General features: G+C 37.2%; 1 protein-coding gene across 1 annotated transcript in view; it reads left to right on the top strand.

Moving 5' to 3' along the window:
• LOC124622251 (protein unc-13 homolog C) overlaps positions 1 to 26,564 on the top strand; it is a gene marked incomplete at its 5' end in the record, with an annotated part of 692,708 nt that overhangs the window by 311,489 nt on the left and 354,655 nt on the right. Inside the window, one exon of the mRNA XM_047147909.1 lies at positions 6,165 to 6,271. Within this exon, the coding sequence (XP_047003865.1) occupies positions 6,165 to 6,271 (107 nt within the window). The remainder of the gene's footprint in view (positions 1 to 6,164; positions 6,272 to 26,564) is intronic.

The following is a 26,564-nucleotide window of genomic DNA, read 5'->3' as shown; positions in this document are numbered from 1 at the left end:
ATGGTGAAGCTTCCATAACTAAGGTAGCCAAAGTATTTGGTGTTTCGAGAGGCACTACTTCAAAGATTTAGACAGTATATGGAGAAAGAGAAAAAAGCATCATCCACTAAGTCACAACACAGACAAAAGTGTGTGTTGAGTGACCCTGACAGATAGTGATGAAAAACAAGAGGACAACACCTGCAAGATTCAGTACAGAATTGAATGTAACACTAATGAACCATGTTACATTACACTGTATTATATAAATACTTGTTCCATAGATCACGAATACAGCATTTTGTAATGATATGGAACATGTCTCTTTAACATAAGTTTTTTTTACACAAAATAAGTAATTAATTTTTTTTATACTACTTCAAATCTATATATTCATCTACTGAGTAGAAAGAGTTTTCATTCAGAAATAAATGTTGCTTGGCTATCTGTCAGACTTTTAATGCTAATTGGCAAATGACAAAGGATTTATGTGGCACCATAATTCACCCCTTTCTATGCCAAAGTCATATTTAATCCAGAATAGAAAAGATCATCTTGTCTCCTGTTTTTGTAGCTATGCATTTCACTGTTATTTTTGAATTTGAATGTCTGCACTAAAACAACATGGTGGGAGCTCCATAATCATGGAATTGCAGGGTAAGCTCAAACATCAAATGGTTTCCTACTTGTGGTCAAGTTTATGCCCCAAGAATGAAACATGGTGGGGGTTTGGTGATGATTTGGGCAGCCATATCATGGTATTCCATGAGCCTCATGGGTACTGTGCCAGGATCCATTACTACCAAGGATTATATGACCATTTTGGCTGATCAGGTCCATCCCCAGTACAGTAATTGTTCCCCAGTGATGATGGTATATTTCAAGGCAACATGGGCTTTATTGACACATCTTGCATCATCCAGGACTCATTTTGTGAACACAAGGATGAATTGTTGCTTCTTCCCTGGCCACCACAGTCAACAGATCACAGCATTATTTAGCCTTTGTGGTCTACTTTGGAGAGAAGGGTACATGATCACTATCCACCTTCATTACATGATCGCTATCCACCTTCATCACTGTTGTGTGAGCTTGCCCTGTTTTTGTAGAAAGCATGGTATAAGATTCCCTTAAAAACCATCGAGGAACTGTACTCATCCATTCTGAGATGACCGGAAGATTTTTTTTGTATGGCAACGGTTTTTCTATACCATGATAGGCATGGTGATGTGTTTTGTGTTTGGTGTTTCCATATTTTTGTCCACCTCCTGTATGAACAGGATGATTATAATTACAGTTGCAGCTTCAAAACACTATAAAACAACCACTGCTTAGAATGATATCAAACTTATCAAAGAAGAGGAAAGTGCTATGGGTGGGGGTTGTGAAAATTTTCCCAATAGATGGCCCTGTAAGCGTCATAAAGTAAGGGGATTCAGTTATACATGACAGTTGAATCACAGTACAACACTTGCAGTGTGAGTTGCACATTAAACCAACAGTGCTGTGCAATGTGCATGACCGCACTAGTGTGGCACTGAACGGTTGTGGCACTGTTATTTAGGTAAGCCTATCCACCGTGTTAAGGTCATACCACATCAGAAGGGCAAAAATGATTTTTAATTGTCTTGAGGCCAAAAACTGCATAGGAAGCAACAATGACATCAGGTTTTAATTTTTCTGAGGCCAAAAACAGCATAAAAAGCAGCAATGAAATCAGTTTTCAATTGTTGTGCAACTGTCACAAGACATGTCCAGTATGCTGTCCACTGTTTCTTACCACAGGTTGAAATTGAGAAACAGCATGTTCCACATCAGACTGGTGTGTCTCAGGGATCGTATTCAGAATGCATTGCACAATGCATGCCTTCAGTTTGCAATTGGAGCACTGAACACAGCATCTTTCAGATAATCCCACAGGCAGAGGTCACATGGATTAAGATCAGGTGATTTGGACAGCCAGGCTTGTCGTGCAATAAGTGTAAGACATGTTCAGTATGCTGTCTGCTGTTTCCTACCACAAGTTGAAATTGAGAAACAGCATATTCCGCAACAGATCTGTGTGTCTCAGGGGTCATATTAAGAATGCATAGTGCAATGCATGCCATCCGCTCAGGTATGTTTGCAATCGGAGCATTGAAGACAGCATCTTTCAGATAACATGACAGCCAGATGTCATGTCGATTAAGATCAGGTGATCTGGACAGTCAGGCTGTAGAGAAATTCTAGCATTTACAAAATTATGATGCAGCAGCTGCTTCACTGGCTGTGCGGTGTGCAGAGGTGTGCCATCTTGCATAAAAATGATGCCAACTGTAGATCAATGCTGTTGGATGGTTGAAATGACATTGGTGTGCAAAAGACTCTTAGTATTTACCAGTGACAGTACAGGTAACAGTATCTGCAGGAGCCATCTCCTTAAAAAGAGGGTTGCTACAATAAATGATACCATCAACCCACACCACACTGTTAACTTCACAGGATGGAGTGGTACCGATTGATATGCAAGCAGATTTTCCATTGCCCATATTCTATAATTCTGTGTACTGACATGTCCTTGGAGATGGAAATGGCTTCATCTCTCTGTAGAATGTTCCATGGCTATTCATTGCCATTCCTGTGTGAACAACAAATTATAGAACAAACATTTTTCTTAGTAGCAGGTCCACATGAAACAACTCCTTAACATGGGTAATTTTGTATGTATAGCAGTGCAAGATGTTCACAGGCATGTCCAAAATTGAGACAATTCCCTTTCTACATTGCAGTGACAACATCTTCTACTGAAGTTGGATCTATTGTTTTCCTCCCCCTGCCTTACTGCACTTCAAAAGAACCTGTCATTTTGAGTTTCATTATAATTTCTCCAGACACTTGGCAGACATCGGACAAATGCCTTTTTTCATACCTCTGACTGTCCCGAACGACTACAGAGCTGCTGAGACAGTGTTACCATTCTTGTAAAAGAGCTTTACCAGCAGCGTGCGATTCTGCATTGAGACAGTCATGCTGACTGTCTTAGGTCCAAACTGAGGAACAGCCATGTACCCCAAATCTTTTATTTTGTATGTTCTGCCACTTTCAGTACCATCTAGTATTTCATTTTTGCTAACTTTTTTCCTCCATATCGTTTCCCCACTTCTTCAATAATATTCTGTTCAAATTTTTTGACATAATTCTGAGCAGTGGTTCTTTTTTGTAGTGTTTTGAAACTGTAACTTCATTTATAATCACACTTGACTAGCCAGCAGTTCTGCCTCACAATTTTTCATAGGCAAAAGCTTCAAATAATGTTAAAGAAAAATGCAGAATTGTAAAAATTTGGTTTTATAATGTGTCAGGGAAGCAAGACTAGCATAGAATGAAGACAAATAAAAGGTAAGCAGAAAAAATATGTACTAATAATACAGATAATTGCCGTGTAAAATTGAGATGATAGTTTGCCATTTTTTTGTCATTACTTCAGTCTATGGTGTATGACTAAATGAATAATAAGAATATAATAGAGGGAAACATTCCACGTGGGAATGAATAATAGTTATAGAAGGAGTAAGGGTGACAAATCGCTTAATAATTGAGGTACTGACTTATTGATAGATACATGAAAAAGACTGACTGTTCTCTCTTAGGTTTTCATGGCATGAATAATTAATAGTGTACTTCCGAGTGTTCTTTTAAGTTGTTGTTTCCATTTTATCTACAATATCTCAACAAGTGAGTTGGTTGTTGAAATATTATGCATAAAATTTAAACAACTCAGCAAAACACCCGGAAGGTCATCATTAAGAGAGAATGTTGGTAGCTTTTGGAAAAATCTTTCTTCAGAGCTATAGAGTAGCCTACATGAACACACTCATATGCCCGCACAGCTACGATGTCCTAGCTGACTGTGTTGTGCTGGGACAATGTAGCTATGCAGGTGTATGTGTATATGTATACACTATAGCTCTGAAAAAGGTTTTCTCTGAAAGGTAGCAACATTTTCAGTCTTCTTCATGTGCTTATCGATGACTCAGCACCTCAACTGTTCATTGAGTTGTTACTTGTACATATGAGGAATAGTAATATCAGTAACAACATATGGTTAGCATGTAATAAGTGTATTATTGTGTTAATGAGAGATAAACATATAGTAATTTGAACAGAATTTGGAATGTAATTATTCTGCACAACTGGCTTGTCAATGGCTGTTGTCTGTTTCAGTAATTCCCATATTCACTTGTATCCTGTTTTTAAGAACTTCTTGTATTTAAACCTTGTGCAGTGAACTTACTGAAATACTGAGAACACTGTAATTGCTTTAGAAGGGACCTTGTTCTATGTATATTTTAGTATTTCGTAGTACAATAACATGAAAATAAAATAAAATGAATAGTCATACAATAGAATATTACAAATATTTTACACTTTTAGCAGTCTTGCTGAATGCTATATAGTGCAAACTGAAATGAGATTTTAAGTCACAGTGTGAATCAATTTTTAGATATCTTAGCAAACTGTCAGAATAAAAATATTAACAATATACAGGGTGTTTCAAAAATGACTGGTATATTTGAAACGGCAATAAAAACTAAACGAGCAGTGATAGAAATACACCGTTTGTTGCAATATGCTTGGGACAACAGTACATTTTCAGGCGGACAAACTTTCGAAATTACAGTAGTTACAATTTTCAACAACAAATGGCGCTGCAAGTGATGTGAAAGATATAGAAGACAATGCAGTCTGTGGGTGCGCCATTCTGTACGTCGTCTTTCTGCTGTAAGCGTGTGCTGTTCACAACGTGCAAGTGTGCTGTAGACAACATGGTTTATTCCTTAGAACAGAGGATTTTTCTGGTGTTGGAATTCCACCGCCTAGAACACAGTGTTGTTGCAACAAGACGAAGTTTTCAACGGAGGTTTAATGTAACCAAAGGACCGAAAAGCGATACAATAAAGGATCTGTTTGAAAAATTTCAACGGGCTGGGAATGTGACGGATGAATGTGCTGGAAAGGTAGGGCGACCGCGTACAGCAACCACAGAGGGCAACGCGCAGCTAGTGCAGCAGGTGATCCAACAGCGGCCTCGGGTTTCCGTTCGCCATGTTGCAGCTGCGGTCCAAATGACGCCAACGTCCACGTATCGTCTCATGCGCCAGAGTTTACACCTCTATCCATACAAAATTCAAACGCGGCAACTCCTCAGCGCCGCTACCATTGCTGCACGAGAGACATTCGCTAGCGATATAGTGCACAGGATTGATGACGGCGATATGCATGTGGGCAGCATTTGGTTTACTGATGAAGCTTATTTTTACCTGGATGGCTTCGTCAATAAACAGAACTGGTGCATATGGGGAACCGAAAAGCCCCATGTTGCAGTCCCATTGTCCCTGCATCCTCAAAAAGTACTGGTCTGGGCCGCCATTTCTTCCAAAGTAATCATTGGCCCATTTTTCAGATCAGAAACGATTACTGCATCACGCTATCTGGACATTCTTCATGAATTTGCGGCGGTACAAACTGCCTTAGACGACACTTCGAACGCCTCGTGGTTTATGCAAGATGGTGCCTGGCCACATCGCACGGCCGACGTCTTTAATTTCCTGAATGAATATTTCGATGATCGTGTGATTGCTTTGGGCTATCTGAAACATACAGGAGGCGGCGTGGATTGGCCTCCCTATTCGCCAGACATGAACCCCTGTGACTTCTTTCTGTGGGGACACTTGAAAGACCAGGTGTACCGCCAGAATCCAGAAACAATTGAACAGCTGAAGCAGTACATCTCGTCTGCATGTGAAGCCATTCCGCCAGACACGTTGTCAAAGGTTTCAGGTAATTTCATTCAGAGACTACGCCATATTATTGCTACACATGGTGGATATGTGGAAAATATCGTACTATAGAGTTTCCCAGACCGCAGCGCCATCTGTTGCTGAAAATTGTAACTACTGTAATTTCGAAAGTTTGTCTGCCTGAAAATGTACTGTTGTCCCAAGCATATTGCAACAAACGATGTATTTCTATCGCTGCTCGTTTAGTTTTTATTGCCATTTCAAATATACCGGTCATTTTTGAAACACCCTGTATCATCATCCATAAGACTGCAATGGATAATTTGGTTTCCTACTAGGCAGAGGAAAACATCAGTTTTGAATAGAATCTTCTTTCTGTTATTTTTTGCTTATGTACTATCACAGGGCTGTATTTGGAGTTGAAGAAAAAAGTCACATTGGGCACATGAAAGCTGTGAAACAGTCCGTATTAGATGGTACCAGCAAGTGGTCAGCAAAAATAGCCATAACAGGTTTGTTGTTATGACAGACTACTGTGCTGCCTTCATTTATGCTTCCCTTTTGCCTTTTCTTCCCAAGACACCTGCATCTACCCTGGGTAAAGATATCTCAAAGCAGGCCTTCTTGTTTAACAGAACAATAAAAACAATTTTTGGTGTGGCTTATAATTCTTGCATTGGCAGTTAATTTTATTCCTCCTGTCATCAGAATTTGCATAAGAAGTGCGTGGAGATGAGACTGATTGCTATCTCTCTTACCTAGGTTATTGCGCCATGAGATATTTGCAGGTATCATAACTTCACACTGCTGCAAATAAGATTTTATATACTTATAGTGCTTCCTATTACATTAAAGCAAAGCAGCTGCTGTTCAGAAAGGGAAAGCAAGATGCTGTTTTGTCATATCCTTACCCACTGTGCATTTCCCCCCCCCCCCCCCCCCCCATGATGTGGAATGTGTGTTTGCCCTAGTCTCCTTATGTTAGGAATTAAAATGACTGTTCTATTACTGGCAGATGCTATTGTGATGCAATGACAACATATTTCCATTAGTAATATTCTGGAACAGATATTAGCATTTTTTGCTGTCCTTATCCTGCATGAGAGACAGCAAGTTCATTAGAATGATTATATGCTCATGAAGAACATTTTTTTGCACAAGCATATAATAAAATTAGAACATTTTAGCTCAGTCATTTTAATTCCAGACTACTATTTCAGCTGAATGCTCACTGTCCCTTGCAGTGCCACGTTTCCTCTTGTTATGCTTTCCAGATGCCTGGATTGTCAGTTCATTTACTTTCATTTCTTCATTTTTGTATTGATGTGGTTTTGTTCTTTGGTGTGTATTTTTATATTTCCACAGAAACACCTTTTCAGTGGATCCTGACACACACATTGATTCAATCGAACAGGCCGAAGAAATGGTATTAGAGGGAACATCCAAATGGTCTTGCAAGATCGCTATCACAGGTATCATGGCCACAACATGAAACAAAAATAATGCAACCATTAAAAAAATTGAAAGTGAAAGCAAACCCCCAAAGTCATGGAACCTGCACTCTTCTTCCTTTAGAAAAACAAATATTATATCCTAAGGATTTACAGTCTCACCCTTCTATAGCAACATATGCCTCACTGATAAGTTTCACAAATAGACACTTCTCACCTACAGCCTCCATATTCTCTGCCTTTCTTTTTCTTACTAGTCTTCTGTATATAAATCTTCAGGTGTTGTTCTCTGTTGAAAATGTAGCTTTGCCAGCTTCCTTAGGCATATGTGTAATTGCAGCAAACAGTTTTCTGTCTTAGATGCTTACTTCATTCACATGTCTGTGGGAACATTTAAGGATATAATCAGGCAGAACTACCTAAATGCATTTCATTGTCATTGCTTAAATGTCCTTTGCCCCAGATGTAGGTATTATTTTAGTTTTTATTACAATAATGTAAATTCAGGATTGGAAATAATAAACAACCACTCACCTGTAGCTGATTGATGCAGGGTGCAGAGATATAAGTAAACAGCAGGGAGGCTTTACTAACTTTCAAGCAGCCATTCTTTTTGTAGTTTAAGTTTACAAATTAACATACATAACTCACAGACAGCTCCAGCCACCTGTTGTTGCAGTGACAGTGTTACCAGATTGCAGTGACAGGTTATTGCAGCCTTCTGTGTGTGTGTGTGTGTGTGTGTGTGTCTGTGTGTGTGTGTGTGGAGGGAGCAAGAGAGAGAGAGAGATCATGTACAAGGAGTGACAGCATTCAACTTAATAGAGTGTCCCTGCTGTTATATGTGTTCCGCATACCACACATCAATCGGCTACAGGTAAGTTGTTGCATTTTTTTATTATTTTATTCTGTAATGTATATTAGAATATGAAATTCATGAGACCAATAACACTGAGAAAGTCCTTCATTCACATTTAATACAACAGCCTTGAAATTTGTGAAGATAATATCAGTGACACTTCAGTGATTTGCAGCCACAATGAAATTTTGTTGGCATGAATTAATATCATTTAGTAGATAGTATTATTTACTGTCAAGAGCTGCTGGTAGAATGTGTTTACTGATCAGCCAGTTTCAGCCCATAGACCATCATCAAGTTCACAAAAACATTTATAACACCTTACTAGGTGACAAAATCAGTGGCATCAGATAATAAAATGCATGACTTCATCATTGTTGTCAAATAGTAAATCCATATTATTCTACTGATGTTTACTATAATGTGAATGAATACACTGTTGTGCACATTTTTGTGATTGACAATGTTATTTTCTATCTGACAACAGTGACAAATTCAGGGATTTTATTGTTTGATACCATTATGTTATCATCTAGTATGTTTTTGTGGATCTGATGATGAAACTGGTTGCTCAATAATGAAATTTTATCAGCAGATTTATTGATATTCTTCAAATATGTGTGAGTTGTGGGACACAACCTTCTTAAAATATCATTTAGAACTTGCACACAAGTTAATCATAAATGTGGGATTTCTGATAGTGTCTCTGCCCATATTAACTGGAGATGAGGAGGGTATCAGTAATATAATTTCAAATGATATTGTGCAGGTGGAATTCTAAGAATTGTTTGTTGCACTGTTGTCAGTTGGTGTGTTTGACTATCATTACAAAACACACTCATAAGTAGAACTTGGTAGTAATCAGTCAGGAGATTTGATTGTCATTGTTGTTATTATGTCAAATTGAAATTATGTTCACACTACTTGGGTGTTATTCAGCAGCAGTATTGAACATTTGTCTCTGCATCCCTCACTAATAACTGAGCAAGATACAGAATTTTTCTGTGTGAATGAAGACTACTTTCCCAGTATTGTTCTTAGTATGTTTGTGCTTTGGACCACACCTAAGTGCAAATTTTATTTCCATTTATCTCTTTAGCAGACAGAATTATATGTATTATTACCGTTGGTCTCTTTACATGCACGAAAAGATATTTAATGAAATGGAATGTTGTAAACAGTGACCTCACAGTAATAACTTAAATGTTTCTGTGAATGTGGTTTTTTGAAGCTACATGGAGGTCACAGAAGAAAGCAAAAAGGGGAAAACCTCATAAGAAATTGGTACCCCTAAAATGTTTTCTTCAAGAGAGAACCAAAACCACTTTTAGATGTTAATGTTTTTACACGTTTTTATGTTCTCTTTTGAGGATAATGCCCATTTTGAGCTTAGAAATACTGAAATGCATTTAGCTTAGTTCTGGTTAGGTGATATAACTGTAGACAGAAGTTTAACTTTACACATTTGACATACTTTGTATTGTTTCCTGTTGGCTTGTAGAAAATAATCCTTACAAAGTAAGCATGTTACATGCATTCATTAAACTTACAGCTACTGGTAGCTACAGTACACATTAATACACATGTGAAAAATGCATATACAGTTTTTATGCCACTGTAGTTTTTTTTTTTTATAGATGTAGTCACTAAATGAAATATGTAACCTGAAATGAATGTAAAATGTGTATTTTACATTCTCATTTCAGTTAAACAGTCAAACATACAGATTAGTGGACAGTCTTTTTAAGCTGCACAATTAATAAACTTTTAGTGGTATTCACTCTCACAGTCACAAGTCTGTTAACATATTAGCTGAAATGTTCACAGTAATGAATGAAGATTTGGCATTCTTATTACAAAAAATTTTAATCAGTTGGCAATATGTGGAAAATAACTTTATCTAAATCTTTCATTTCCTTGATTCTCCTAACATGCATGATCAGTCTTTAATGCACACACTTATTGTGCTGCACGCATATCTCCTTGCAAAAACAATGTTTGTAACCTTCACAAAATCCCCCTGTCATTCAGTATTCAGCAAACAGCTGTATTTGTTTTTCTTGTTTCTCTGCTGTTGTCACTTCTGCTTTTTTGAGGCTGTGAGCAGCTGTACAAAAGTGAGGCACATACATATTTGACAATTGCTCCACCCAGTCTCTTACCAAAGTATTCATATTTATGTCCTCTACCTATCAGTTTCCCCTGTATGTCATTTCCAGCAACATGCACCGTCCACTTGTTCCTGTCTAATTATAATATCTCACACTGTTTCCTCTGACAATTTTCTTGTTATTGTGCACTTTTGCCTCTGACTACTAACTTCTCAAATTTTAAGTGTCAGTTGTCAGATCGTAATATACCAAAGGTATACAGGAGACAAAGAATCTTGATAGTACAATGGGAGCTGTATTTTTTAAAAACTTCCTGACAGATTGAAATTGTGTTTTTACATAATATTCCATTTTGTATTGTTGCTTTACATACAATAATTTTGATCTATGACAAATGTTTGGCCACCATTCATGACTGATAATGGAACAAAGAACAAAAAAATTGAGTTGGTAGGTGACACATTGGAAGTGGTCTCTCATCTTTACAAATAATTTCAATGTTTTACATGTTGTGTTGTGGTTTATTTAATTTTTATTTTGGTTGTGCAAGTATTTTCAAAGTGTTTGATACATTGCTTTGGATGTTGGGGTTGGAGTTTGCATTTGTAAATGTATATTATTTCAATTGTTTCATGATTTTTTATTGCATTGTTGCTTACAACTGTTGTTCTAATATTAACATACAAAATTGTGCTGCTTACATTGCATGTTAATATACAAACAGCTTTCATTTACTAAATATGCATGTATTTGCATTTATAGTAATTTCCATGCTACTAGAAAATCATTGTCCACTTCATTTATAGTGTAAATAGTAATGCTTCTAGCATGAAAATTAAAGTTAGATTTAATTAAATTGTCATCTTTGTAGGTCATTTGTTACCAAAAATCATAATTTATAATAGTACTGATATTTTACTTTTATAGAATTTTCAAACATGTGCATGAAATCAGTTGTGTGAAATCCTTAGCACTTTTACAAAATAATTTTAAATGCCATAAATTGATGTGTCCTGGGTGTAAATAACCTACTTTACAGTAGGCCTCCTATTTCCTTGTAATCACTGCACTACATGGAAGAGTGAACTACCTGCTTTTCCTCTTGATAAGTACGTGCTTGGGGTACTGTTGTTAAAAATCACAACAAATCTACATATCTGATATTAATAAAGTCTTTGCTGATATGTGTAGGGAGTTCAGATGTAAGTATTACCATCTCAGTATGTTTGTGAAAGATATATGCTTCAAGACCAAGTTTTCAATCTATCATTTGTCATACTTGTCCACAATTGAACAAGATGGCTTCTGAATAGACAAACAGCGTGAAGTAGCCATAGAAAAAACCAGTTCCAGAAAAAATCTACAGCATTTTTAGTGTTTTCTATTACACTTCTGAAATGTTATACATTGTCACGTTAATATTTTCACCCAGCTGCAAGTGTGGAGAGTGGTCTGTACCAGTAGTTGTCCAGGAGAGTGGGACAGCAGTATGTTGTTTGTGTTAACCTGGCTTAATTTATCATTTCAGGCACCTACATTTTCTGATCTATATTTACCATGATTTCTCTAAGCCACAGGCATCACGAGAGATATAGCAGAATCTGTGGACATATTCTTCAGTGAGCATCATTTTTTTGTTTGCTTCTGTTTATAATACAATGTTAAAACTATCAAATGAAATGAGTCATTTTTTAAGGTGTATAGCCATGTAGAACAAACTCAGAAGGTTATTAGCTGGTAAAATGTAAAAGTTACGTAAAAAATATAACACTGAGGCAGTTTTGTTAAAAAAATACTTTTTTAGTGCTTCTCCTCTTTTAGCAGAAGTATAAAATTGATAATTTTGTCTTCCCATAATCATACTGTGAAATTACATTGTCAGTAATTATGGCTAGTGATTAGGTAGCTAATTATTTTCATACAAATGAATGTACAATAAAGAGAAAATTAGTTGTGTGACTAGATTTAATCATTATGAGATCACTCATGTTTTTCCCTGACCGGGGTAACAAATCTGCATTGCTTTTCTGGTATTCGTATGCATTTGGCACTTCTCTGATTTTATTCCAGTTGCTTAGGAACTACAATCCTATGTGCTGGTCTAAAACACAAACCAATAGGCCATACTGGTATATTCCTTACCCCTGGCGACAAGTTGTTTAGACGTTCTCAAATCAGTTGTTTCCTGGAAAATGTTGTTTGAAAAGCATTCAGCTAGAAAAGATACTAATTTTTATATAAAATTAGAAGAAAAAACAGAGTTTTCTTAATCTTTACATTGGCAACATGTGTGCTCTTCTATTATTTTCCATGCCATGTTGATATTTAATTCTCACGTTGTCATAAATGTTACTTTCACTGAGTATTAATTGCAGCTTTAGTATGTTCTGAGTACTGAAAAACTTTCAAGTTGAATCGCAGTTCAGAATTCACATGAAACTCATACGCCCAATATAAATGGCTGGGAAAGCTGCTTCTGAGATCGGAAGAACATAAGACCATGCAACCTCCAGCTGCATAATCCTCACTAGAGGACATCAGTATTTAAACCAGCCATGTGGTTGTTAGCTGCTTTACTTTTTATGCCACAATAATCCAGAATCGAATTTTACACCTTGTTTTCTTATTACATACATGTATTTTTTTATTTTTTTGCTCACCTTTATTCTCTGGAAATAGTAAGTTCCAAATGTCTCCTCCAGTTTGTCAGTTCCCATGGTCTCATTCTCTAGGCACTGAAATCAGCAGTGCTCACAAGGGAATAGTCCTCCTTGTCACATTGAAACTCATTTCAATTTTTTATTTAATTTTTCACTTGTAGGCACCTGTATGGGCATCAGTATAGAAAGGTTTAACTGCTGATATGAACTGGGAATAGTTTTGATATTTTTTGAATGCTTTATGCACTTAAAACTGTCTGGTGTAGAACCATGTGATTCACACTTTCATGTCACAGCTTTGAATAATCAATTGAAAACAATCAAAAGATAAACAACTTTTCATACAGATGTATATACGAGGGGCATTTGGAAAGTCCATGCAAAGTCAGAGAAATGACATCACCGGCACATATCAAGGTCATTTATAGTTAGTAGTATCTTTGGAAAGAATACACACCAAGTTCTTTGTGTTTGGCATTTGTGTGAACCAAGGTAGTCGAGTGATTGTCAAAAAATTGGACGAAGAAGAATTTCATGTGGTGATTAAACATTACTTTATGAAAGGCAAAATGCCTCAGGAGACTAAAGAGAAGCTTGATAAACATTACGGTGACTCTGCACCTTCAATTAGAACAGTTTATAAGTGGTTTCAAAATTTTCGGAGTGGCCATATGGGGACAAGTGATGCTGAACTTTCTGGACGCCCTGTGGAGGTTACGACTCCAGAAATCATTGATAAAATCCATGATATGTTGATGGATGGCAGAAGAGTTAAGGTGCATGAAATTGCTAGTGCTGTGGGTATCTCAAATGAATGGGTACGTAATATTTTGCGTAAACATTTGGACATGAGAAAGCTATCCACAAGATGGGTTCCGCAATTGCTCACGCTTGACCAAAAACGGAATCATGTGCAGTGTTTCAACGATGGTTTGCAGTTCTTCAGAAAGAATCTGCAGGACTTCAAGCATCGTTTCGTCACTGTGGGTGAAACATGGATACATTACTATACTCCTGAGACCAAACAATAATCTAAACAATGGGTTACCAAGGGAGAAGACCAGTCCTTTGGCCGGAAAGGTTATGGTGACTTTCTTTTGGGATTCGTACGGGATAATACTCATCGAGTATCTGGAAAAGGGTAAAACTATTACAGGTGCATATTATTCATCGTTACTGGACTGTTTGAAAACCGTGCTGCGAGAAAAACGCCGGCGATTGGACCGCAAAAAAGTCCTTTTCCATCACGACAATGCACCAGTACACACCTCAGCAGCTGTGGTCGTAAAATTTATGGAAATAGGATTCCAACTCATGTCACATCCCCCATAATCTCCAGACTTGGCTCCCTCGGACTATTATTTGTTCCCCAATTTGAAGAAATGGCTGGCGGGAAAAAGATTTTATTCAAACGAGGAGGTGATTGCAGCAATGGCCAAAGTGTATAAGTCTAAAAGGAGACTATGTCGAAAAATAAAAAAGGATTACCCCAAACATGCAAGTAGTTCATATTTTTGCCCGGACTTTTCAAATGCCCCTCGTAGTTTTTGTTTTCTTGGATAGATAATTGTCAACAAATATAGAAATAACCTTAGGCATGCCCCCGAATTGTGTTTTGGTACCCTTGCTATTCATGTCATATGTCCGTGATCTGGCAGACAACATTGGGTATAACCTCAGACTTCTTTTGTGGGCAAACCAGTTATCATAATGAACCACTAGCTGAAAATTAGCACGAATATTGGTAAGATTTCATAATGGCTCAAAGATTGGTATCGTGCTCTAAACCTTTAAAAGTTTAGAATTATGACTTTTACAAATTGCAGAAACACACTATCTACAGCATCAGTGTGTTATAATTGGAATCAGTAAAGTCATACAAATGCCAGATTGCAGTTGTTTGTAGGCATATGAAATGGAAAGATTACAATGGTGTCATGGCTAAAGCAGATGCAGACTTCGGTTCATTGGTAGAATACAAGAAAAATGTGATCTGTCTGCAAAGGGAACTGCTTACAAGGCGTGTGTGCAACTTATCTTAGAATGTTGTGTAAGTGTTTGGCTCTAATACCACAGGGAAGGGCACATTAATGGTGACAGATTTGATTCACTCATGGAAGAATGTCTTGAAAATTCTGAGAAACCTGAACTGGCAGATGCTTGAAGATAGACACCAACTATCTCATGAAAGCCTGCATAGAAAATTTCAAGAACCAGTATCAAGTGAGGAAGCCAGGAATATGGTACAACGCCCCCCCCCCCCCCCCCCACTCACCATCAATGTATCACTCCAATAATTATTGGAGGGACTAGATTAGGTGAATTACTGAATACACAGAGACATTTAAACACTCATTCTTCCCACACTCCCCATACAAGTGGATCAGGAAGAAACACTAATACATGGTACTATGGGAAATATCCCCATAATGCACTGCAAAGTGGCTTGCAGAGTGTAGTTGTAGATCTGTAAAATGTTGATTGTCCTTTGTTGTTTCTGTGATATAACTGTCTAGTGTACAGGCAGGTACTGCTTTTCTGATACACTCTGACACACTGCCATCATATTCAACCCAGATTTTGCTAGTGATCAAAACATTTTGTCACTGCTGATAGTTCTGAGGTGGACAACACATTTTATTATGAAGAAGAGCTGTATTTCAGTGATACTCTCACATGCATCAACAATGTAAGTATCATAGCTACATCATGTATATTTACACTGATCAGCCAGAACATTCTGGGCAACTGCCTTATAGGTGGTACATCCAGTTATGGCATGGATAACAGCGACAATGCATCATGGCGCAGAAGCAATTAGACCTAGGTAGGTTCCTGGAGGGAGTTGGCACCACACTTGCATACCCAAGTAATGTAATTACCGTAAATTTCAGGGAGGGGGGTGATGAGCTCTGATGCCACGTTCAGTGACTTTCCAAATGTGTTCGATCGCCATCATGCTCCTGGCCTTTTGACATGGCGCATCTTGTTGAAAAATGCCACTGCTGTCGGGAAACATGATCGTCTTGAAGGGACTTGGAAATAAAAGCCTTGTATTAGCATGAGGTAATTAGTTACCACAGTAAAAGCAATTGGATCATCCCTAAGATTGGCAACAAAGCAATCACAGTAATACTTCCTCATAGGAAGTGACAGACCTGAAAGGTAGATGTATAGGCCATGCAGAGATTTATCACACAATGCAGTGTCATTACGTAATGCTGCGCTTGTAGTATTACCTTCTACATTAATTAATGTATATCAGAATTCTTTCTTCAGTTGAGAAGTACTGACAGATAGCTCACAATGAACCAGATTGTGAAAGTAATATCCATATTGTTACTTGGATTTCAGAGTTTGTTCAGCATCCAAACAGTATGTAATGCCAGTTAAATATCCTCAGTATTGCCGTCATTAATATTGAAACTCTGATGGTTATCAAACTAGAATAATATGCTGAACAAAGATGGATGGCAGTTGAACATGTTCAAATCCATAGAAGCCATACGTCTCTTTATTATATAAATATGTCAGGTCTCGAACAAGTCTGCCTGAAGGGTGACATTAATTGTTTTTCCAGAATAAAAATAAATATCACATGTATTTCTGTAATCCATTGGTAAAAATGTGTTACATGTTTCTTGTATCTATATCAATCCAATAGTGGACTCGCATTTGGTAGAATGACAGTTCAACACTCTGTCCAACCATCCAGATATATTTTTCTGTGATTTCCCTAAATCATTTAAGGCAGATGCTGGGATGTTTCCTTTGAAAAGGTCACAGTCAGTTTCTTTTCTCATCCTCCGACAACCCAAATTTGAGCTCAGTCTCTGATGACCTCTAGGACATTAAACTCTAATCTCCATTTTATATCAGCCCAGAATTTAGAACAACTTATCCCTCCCTCCATCAGCAGCACACCTTCTGTTAACACATTTGTAATTTCTGTCTGTTGGTTCCCCTAATGAATAAGTTACTTGAAAATCACCACCAAAGTAATGGGATTCGCTATATCCCCCCACCCCTCTTCTATCTCTCTCTCTCTCTCTCTCTCTCTCTCTCTCTCTCTCTCTCTCTGTGTGTGTGTGTGTGTGTGTGTGTGTGTGTGTGTGAGAGAGAGAGAGAGAGAGAGAGAGAGAGAGAGAGAGAGAGAGAGAGAGAAAGTGCATTCTTTTTGCGACTGATAAGTATGCCTCTAACTTAAATTTCTGAATTTTTATATTTTCAATTTATCCAGTATTTTGGCCAAAAAAAAACAAACCATTATCAGAGTAAAGATGGGAGACTACTAGTAGCTTGTCTTACCTGCTTGCCCCTATTTGTATAGATTTGAGGGTATAACAGACAAGTAAAACGAAAATGGTAAAAAAACGGAAATCATCAAAACCATTACAATTGTTAGTAGTGGAACACACTATGACTAAGTTACTGCTGCAGCTGGTCCCAACTCCCTTTCACTAATATCACAGTCACATTTTTAGATATGGTGTTATACTTCAATTAAGTTAACTCAATAATAAACACTTATGCGATTCTAGTGGGAGACGGGGCAGGGGGCAGTTGGCAACCAGTCACAGGTTTCTGTTGACTGCCACGTGCATGCTGTGCTGCTTGTTTTGTACGTACATGCAGAGACTTATCAATTGCTATAAAAGCATTTTATAGCACAAATAAATGGCTAGCAATGCTGCCCCAACAGCATTGCAGTCTGTCAGTCACATAGTTATTTTATCTGAGCTATAACTAGGTTTATAAAACTTCATTTGCTCACAGAAAGTCAGCAGTTAAAATAATAAATCTACCGCTTATTTTCCATCTTTCTTTCTGTCAAGAAACATTGTATAAACTCTGGTACAAGATTATCTGTGTCTAAATATTTGCAGTTATTGCTGTCATCTTTGTTTCCTGTGGAGCAATTGTGGATTTAATTGGAAATCAGATAAAATCATATTTACTGATCTGTTTACAGCCTTCTTGAGGGTAGGTAGTAACAAAAATTTATGTGTTTGATACCAATGATTGGGCATTGTTGCTGCACCAACAATATACAACCTGTGCACCTATTAACCATATTCTTCCAGTGTCATCAGCATGATATTCTGAGTGAATAGCGTCTGCAATGACATTTTTATTAGTGCAACAAATGAATGTATACTCCCATTAATTCTTTATTTGGGGATTATCCATAGTGCTGCTTCACAAATTTTCACCTCTCCAGAATTGAGTGAACGACATGGTGTTTTCTGTAAGATATTAAAATATTATTTACTTTATCATATGCGGCATTTAGAATAAAGTGAAAGTCAGTAAAATAAGCAGATATCCCTTTATTGAATCTGTGCTCACAAATGTTTTGCTACCTATAATTATTCCAGTGGGTTTGATTAATGGTTTGCTTGTGGGTGTTCTGCCAAGTTCTTGAAATATTGTGGATAAAATGGAAACAACAGGTGACCCAGCCCTAGCTGAGTTCTTCAGGTACTGTGAGTGGAGCTCTCATATTATAAAATTTGTCTGTATTCTCAACGCAGTTTCTTTATATCTTCCAACATCAATAACTACTTTTGGAGTATGTTGAGTTTTCAGTTTACACTGAGGTGGGATACCTCCTAATATCCTGTTGGACTCCTTTTGCCCGGCATAGTGCAGCAACCTGATGTGGAATGGACTCAACAAGTTGTTAGAAGCCTGCTGCAGAATTATTGAGCCCAGGAGAGACACTGCAGGCGATGTGCTGTTAGAAAAGGCACTCTCATTGGTCTTCTGTTGCCATAGCCATTTCATTCCCTTCCCTTTTTCTCCTGTTGTTCTGATACTGCCCACAGTATTTGAGATAGTATTGGCTCACACAGTCTCACACATTGTTTGGTGTACCAGCCATTTATGTAGTGGTAATCCCATAGTAATATGTTGTAACACATAAATTACTTCTTGTTCATTGTCCACATTGGCAACTAATTTTTTACAAAAAAATAATTTACCCTCTCTCTCATAGTACCTAAATAAGTCTGTTGATTATATCCAATGATTCCTTTGACACTATGGAGAAGTTAGATAACTGATCATATGAGTAATACACAGAAAGTGCCTGTCCTATGATTAAAGTACCCCCTGCCCCCCTCCACACACACACACACACACACACACACACACACACACAAAGTATTTTTTGAAGTAGAAGGAACCTGTTTGTGACACGTGAAAATTTGTGCCGGACCAGGACTCTAACCTGTATTTCCTGCTTAATGCAAATGGTCACGTTAACACTTTGGCTGCATGTGCACATCTCAAGGGCTTTCCCAAACCTCCATATGTCACATTGTCCACAACTCTTGCACTCATGATTGTGTGATTCCATTACAAGTAGAGACAAAAATTTATTGTTGTCATTTTAGCCAATCACGGCATGTATAATAAATACATCATTGATGATTACAATGTCTGTGTTTATACCGTCTCTGTATCTTTAGATTACACTGTTCTTGATGGTTACAGTTGTTGTGAATATTAAAAAATGAATTAGCAATTTACGAATACATATTGACATTAGTTGTTTGAGACACATGACAATTTGTGCTGTGGTCACCTCAACCATTTTGGCTATCCATGCATGCCTACAGGACCAATCCAACCTCCATATGTCACATTCTCCGCAACTCTTATGCTAACATATTTCATGAATATTTTATTATTGCCATTTTCGCCCATTGAGGCATATGCAGGGTGTTTCACAGTTCATGTTTCACACTTCTAGAAGTTTTAGAGGGGATTTAGTAGGTCAAGTTTTAAACAGGAATCATTGTCGTGAAATGTCATCCAATAACAGAAAAGAGTATCAAAGTTATAGGCGCCAGCACTTGTAAATGTATGTATGTACAGAATGACTCCGTGATGACATTACAAACTTTCTAGGATGATGGAGAAGGATAACTAAACCAGTTTGAGGTAAGGGTCTGTGTACCGAAAATGAGCAAGTAAAAAGTTATAAGCAAAAACTGTTCTGATACCTCAGACAGTGAAACACATGCAACAGTACTGTTGTTTCTAAGATTGTAGGGTAGGCAACTTTCAGATGTGGTAATATGAACCAAAACAAGAAAAAATGTCCAGTAAACATGGGCTCTAAAATGCACACTTTAAGAGCTGTGAGCACTTGTTCAATGGAGGAGATGTGTTTCACACTAGCAAGGGTAAGAAGGGCTTATAGCTACTCAAGTATATCTTTTAGAGTGCACATTCACTGCACATTTTCTCTTGTCTTGATCCATACTACTGCCTCTGAAAGTTGCATATCCTACATTTTTAGCAAAATAGTACTGGTACATGCATTTCATTATCAGAGGTATCAGAATGATTTTCGCCTGTAACTTTTTACTAATTCATTTCTGAACTAGGGACCTTTACCTCATATTGATACACTTATCCATCTCCATTACCCTTGAAAGTTTGTAAGATCATCATGGAATCACCCTGTAGATCCATACATTTACAGGTGCCACTGCCTGTAACTTTGACACTCTGTAGCGTAATTGGGTGACATTTCCAGAAAAAATGTGATCTACTAAGTCCCCTCTACAACCTCTAGAAGTGTATTGTAACATGAATTGTGAAACACCCTGTATATGAAGGCATTTCGAAAAGTAAAGATACAATGGGTCGCAGTCCTTAAATAGAACATTTATTTAGAAAATGTCAGTTACATCTTATTAACTGGATTATTTGTTATTTTTCGACATAATCACCCCCGTTATCCAAACATTTGTTACGTTGGTGCACAAGCTTTTGAATCCCACAGTCATAGAAGGTTACCGCCTGTTGTCGGAACCACGTTTCAACTTCATCTTTTACCTCTTCATCCTTGTGGAGTGATTTTCCACCAAGATGTGACTTCAGGTAACGGAAGACATGGAAGTCGGTGGGCGCAAGTTCTGGGCTGTATGGCAGATGGTCCAATACATCCCATTTGAATTGTTTGAGTAGTGCTTTGGTTACAAGAGCTGTGTGAGGCCGAGTGTTGTCATGAAGCAAGCGGACTCGACTTGTCAGCATTCCCCTGCATTTGTTTTGAATTGCCCATCGAAGACGTTTCAAAGTCTGGCAATATGCAGCAGCATTAATTGTCATTCCAGTGGGCATAAATTCCAACAGAAGAATGCCTTATCTGTCCCAAAAAACCGAAGCCATGATTTTCTTTGCTGAAATCGACATTTTGTATTTCTTGGCTTTTGGTGAATTCGAATGGCACCATTGCATTGATTGTTGCTTGGATTCAGGTGTATGGTGATAAATCCATGTCTCGTCATCTGTCACAATGTGATCAAAGAACTCATCACCTGCTTCAGCATAGCATGTGAGGAAGTCGAGTGCAAAGCCCATCCTTTTCTTTTTGTGTTCTTCTGTTAACAGATTTGTAACCTAGCACGCACACAATTTCCTGTACCCTAACTTGACAGTCACAACATCATAAAGAGTTGTCATTGACATGTCCGGTATTATCTGATGCAATTCTTTCAATGTGAGACGTCTATTTGCACGAATTGCTTCCTCTGTTCTCCGAAGGACGGCATCAAAGATCACAGATGGCTGACCTGTTCTTTGTTCGTCATGAACGTTGGTCCTACCTTCAGAGAAATGACGACACCATTTCATTATATTTTGTCGATTCATAATGTTCCCATAAACAGAAACAATTTCTTTGTGAATAACCGCTGGTTGCTTGCCTTTTGCATGAAGAAAACGTATGATGGAGCGCACTTCGCATTTGGCAGGATTCTGAATCAGTGCAGCCATTTTAAACACGACTTACTCCAACCAGAAGCAACGTTCAGGCCTGAACGACCACGAGGAGAAAGCTAACAGTTCAAGGTTAACACCAGTGTTGCCAACTTGCTCCTCAAAACTCTTCTGTTCCTTTGGCGTACGGTATATCTTTACTTTCCGAAATACCCTCATATATCATTACAATGTCCTGGTCTAGCACAAATTTTCAAATCCAAAACCATTTCATGATATTTACAACAGAAAACCATTTTGCAATATTTACAACAGTTATAATCATAGAGAACAATGTCTGTTCCTTCAGACATGTGTATTCCTGAAGGACTTCATAATTTAAAGTAACAGACACTGTATAAACACAGATATTGTAATCATCAGTGCACTAACATATCTGTGCAGGTAGTAGTGACAGCATCTTTCCTGAACGTGAATATTTGTTTTAGTTGTAACTGTAGGAATTTACTGATATCCAGTATTTAGATGAGTCCTCAAAAACTGAATCAAAGTGAATCCGGTCATGTCCAGTCTCTTGTTCTATTGCATCAGTTGACCTGGAAACATTCTATTTAAAATATGTTTTCTAACCAGTAAGAAATAATCCACATACACTATAATGAAAATAGCTGGTAATAATTTATAAAGAAAATGGATAGTCTGAACCCACAATCTTTTGCAATTAAACTGACAAAATACATTTATTTAAAAATTGTAATGAAGGAAACTTTTTCCTGATTACATTACTAAAAACAATTTTTCTAGGTGCATGCATTGTTTTACAAATTTTTGTTCCTTTTCTTAAGTATTTTCAACTCATGACTGCCAGGAAGTATATTTTATAAAATTATTGAATTGGTCCAATGTCAGTAGATTAGATTAGATTAGATTAGATTAATACTAGTTCCATGGATCATGAATACGATATTTCGTAATGATGTGGAACAAGTCGAATTTTCCAATACATGACATAATTAGGTTAATTTAACAACATACTTAAGTTAATAAAACAATTTTTTTGTGTTTTTTGTTTTTCTATATTTTTTATTTTTATTTTTTTTATTATTTTTTTAATATTTTTTTCTTGTTTTTCTTAATTTATATCTAAAAATTCCTCTATATAGTAGAAGGAGTTGTCATTCAGAAATTCTTTTAATTTCTTCTTAAATACTTGTTGGTTATCTGTCAGACTTTTGATACTATTTGGTAAGTGACCAAAGACTTTAGTGCCAGTATAATTCACCCCTTTCTGTGCCAAAGTAAGATTTAATCTTGAATAGTGAAGATCGTCCTTTCTCCTAGTATTGTAGTTATGCACACTGCTATTACATTTGAATTGGGTTTGGTTGTTAATAACAAATTTCATAAGAGAGTATATATACTGAGAAGCTACTGTGAATATCCCTAGATCCTTAAATAAATGTCTGCAGGATGATCTTGGGTGGACTCCAGCTATTATTCTGATTACACACTTTTGTGCAATAAATACTTTATTCCTCAGTGATGAATTACCCCAAAATATGATGCCATATGAAAGCAATGAGTGAAAATAGGAGTAGTAAGCTAATTTACTAAGATGTTTATCACCAAAATTTGCAATTACCCTTATTGCATAAGTAGCTGAACTCAAACGTTTCAGCAGATCATCAATGTGTTTCTTCCAATTTAATCTCTCATCAATGGACATACCTAAAAATTTGGAATATTCTACCTTAGCTATATGCTTCTGATTAAGGTCTATATTTATTAATGGCATCATACCATTCACTCTACGGAACTGTATGTACTGTGTCTTATCAAAATTCAGTGAGAGTCCGTTTACAAGGAACCACTTAGTAATTTTCTGAAAGACAGTATTGACAATTTCATCAGTTAATTCTTGTTTCTCAGGTGTGATTACTATACTTGTATCATCAGCGAAGAGAACTAACTTTGCCTCTTCATGAATATAGAATGGCAAGTCATTAATATATAATAAGAACAACAAAGGACCCAAGACTGACCCTTGTGGAACCCCATTCTTGATAGTTCCCCAGTTTGAGGAATGTGCTGATCTTTGCATGTTACGAGAACTACTTATTTCAACTTTATGCACTCTTCCAGTTAGGTACGAATTAAATCATTTGTGCACTGTCCCACTCATGCCACAATACTTGAGCTTGTCTAGCAGAATTTCATGATTTACACAATCAAAAGCCTTTGAGAGATCACAAAAAATCCCAATGGGTGGTGTTCGGTTATTCAGATCATTCAAAATTTGACTGGTGAAAGCATATATGGCATTTTCTGTTGAAAAACCTTTCTGGAGTCAGAGTCCACATACTGATAACTTAACTCGTTACACATCCCTAAAGGCTTTCCTCCATGATAGGATTGAGAGGACACAACAAGTGTATGAATGAGAAATGAAATAATAGCAACACCTTGGACTGACATTGATGTAGTAAAGAAGAGAGCAAATTGTCATGGTTGTGCTTATTTCCAAAATGAACTTAGTGCAGGAGTATTAAAATAAGCTCTGATGCTCACTGAACTAGCAAGACAAGAAACACTGTGGAAAAAGTCCTACCTTGGAAGATAGAACCATACATAGAGGAAAAAGAAATGGATAGACAAAAGGAAGACAAAGGAAAAAAGTGAACTTCAAGACAACTTCACAATATGACAAACAGATGAACGAAGAATCTTCAGTAGATGAGGATAATTCAACACAAATGGACTTCAGCTCAATGTAATATGAAAAACAATGCAAATCTCGTATTGATGAAGACACAAACCATTAAAAATGAGGGCAGAACAACTGAAAAGCTCAAACAGACTGAAAAAGTAACATCACCAGAAACAATCTGAAGAGCCAAGAATTTTGAACCTCTGAACAGCCAGGCCATCAGGGCATAGTCAACACAAAAGAGTTCCATGCAACATCAAATACAGCACCAAAAAGTATATGGTATTAAACAATGCATTGAAAGAACAAATCACTGGAACGTGAAAACTGTATTCCAAAATAATAGAATTAAACATTGAGGATCAGAGGAATGCTGTCATGTTCTCGAAACATATAATCTTCCACACTGTACACATCAGCCACCAGAATAGAAGGAACTAAAAGTAATCATAAAGAGAGTGCTAGATTAATTCACCATTGAAGAACAGACTTTGAAACTAAATATCTCGGAGCAGAAAGTTTCAACTATATGAGCACATGACAGACTAGTGCCACATGCCACAGCAATGTGTGAAATGTAAAGCAAACAGCCAGTTCTTTAAAGTCTGCTAAATGCCACAATCAGTGAAAGCAATGTGTACAAACCATGACATGGACTAATCAGCTCATGGTGCAGGTGCAGTGTGTACCAGGCACTAATGAAAAAGTATAAATTTGCTAATCAGTGCCAATGTACAACATGAACAAAAACAGTTGTAGAACAATCCTGCCTATGGCAACAGAGAGCCACAGAGGACATCCCAAATAACCATGGAAAGACCAACATTGTCAGGCCTATCATAGAATACAATCAGGTGATGACTACCGAAAGCTTATGCTGAGGTTGTGCCACCTAGGATGAAGCAGATGCCATCAGCACCAATGCATTTTTAAAACTCCACACACACCAAAAATTCCTACTATAAGATCACTCCTAACAAAACTACTTTAGACATTAACAGCTATTCTTATGCTGGTTGAGGGAATATTTAAAGCAATCAAAACTACTTTAGACATTAACAGCTATTCTCATGCTGATGGAGGGAAAATTTAAAGCATTCATAGTGCCTAAAAATAAGCAACACGGCAAGAATAAGACACTTCTGAATATGTGTTTGGAATACTGCTGGAGTGGCTGGGGGAGGGGAGGCTCTAAATGAATGTATACACAGACACAAATTGGATGTAGTAGTATCCTCAGACACCCATCTAATGGAGCTGGCCACATTTAAATGACACAGTATGCAAGGATATACGACTGAGTAAGAGAGAGAGGAGGGAAATGAAGGGTTCATCAAGAACAACATTGAACACCAGCTAGAGAAACTTCCACAAATGTAATCCCTTCAAGCCTTTGCAGTCATGATTCTAACAGCAGCCATAAAAATAATGATTATTTTGGAATGCATCAACCCAAACACAGTGATTATTGCTGACAACTTTTATACAATTTTCGATCAATTTGAGAACATCCATTTGAGAGGTGACTTTAACTCCAGTCATACTTACTGGAGTTGTAGAAAAATAGGCTGCAAAGTACAATAGCTACTGGACCAATATATATATATAAAAACAAAGATGATGAGACTTACCAAACAAAAGCGCTGGCAGGTCGACAGACACACAAACAAACACAAACATACACACAAAATTCTAGCTTTCGCAACCAATGCCTGCTTCGTCAGGAAAGAGGGAAGGAGAGGGAAAGACGAAAGGATGTGAGTTTTAAGGGAGAGGGTAAGGAGTCATTCCAATCCCGGGAGCGGAAAGACTTACCTTAGGGGGAAAAAAGGACAGGTATACACTCGCACACACACACATATCCATCCGCACATACACAGACACAAGCAGACATTTGTAAAGGCAAAGAGTTTGGGCATATATATATCATAAAACAAATGTCAAAATATAATATTTTCAATTAATATTTCAGTTCTTGGTATAATCAAAGGAGGATGACTACCAATCCCTCCCTCCAGTACAAGGGCTATCAACTGGGAAAAGTTTGAGACATACTTAAACAACTACCTATGATCAACCCAGGTGCAAGCTGTGTAGAAGAACTAGACACAGGAACAGAAATGCTGACCAAGAAAATACAAAAGAGCTACAAAACACGTAGTCATCAAGAATTTTAGTCTGGAACAACAATTTTAAACTATTCACAACTTCTAAATGAGCTGTACACTTAGATACCTATACAGAAAAAGTTGGAAATGTTTCTGAAACCCCACATACTGCA

The sequence above is a fragment of the Schistocerca americana genome, chromosome 7 (assembly GCF_021461395.2).
Source record: "Schistocerca americana isolate TAMUIC-IGC-003095 chromosome 7, iqSchAmer2.1, whole genome shotgun sequence".
NCBI lineage: Eukaryota > Metazoa > Arthropoda > Insecta > Orthoptera > Acrididae > Schistocerca > Schistocerca americana.
The sequence above is the reverse complement of the archived record's forward strand: the minus strand, read 5'-3'. Positions and strand labels throughout refer to the sequence as shown.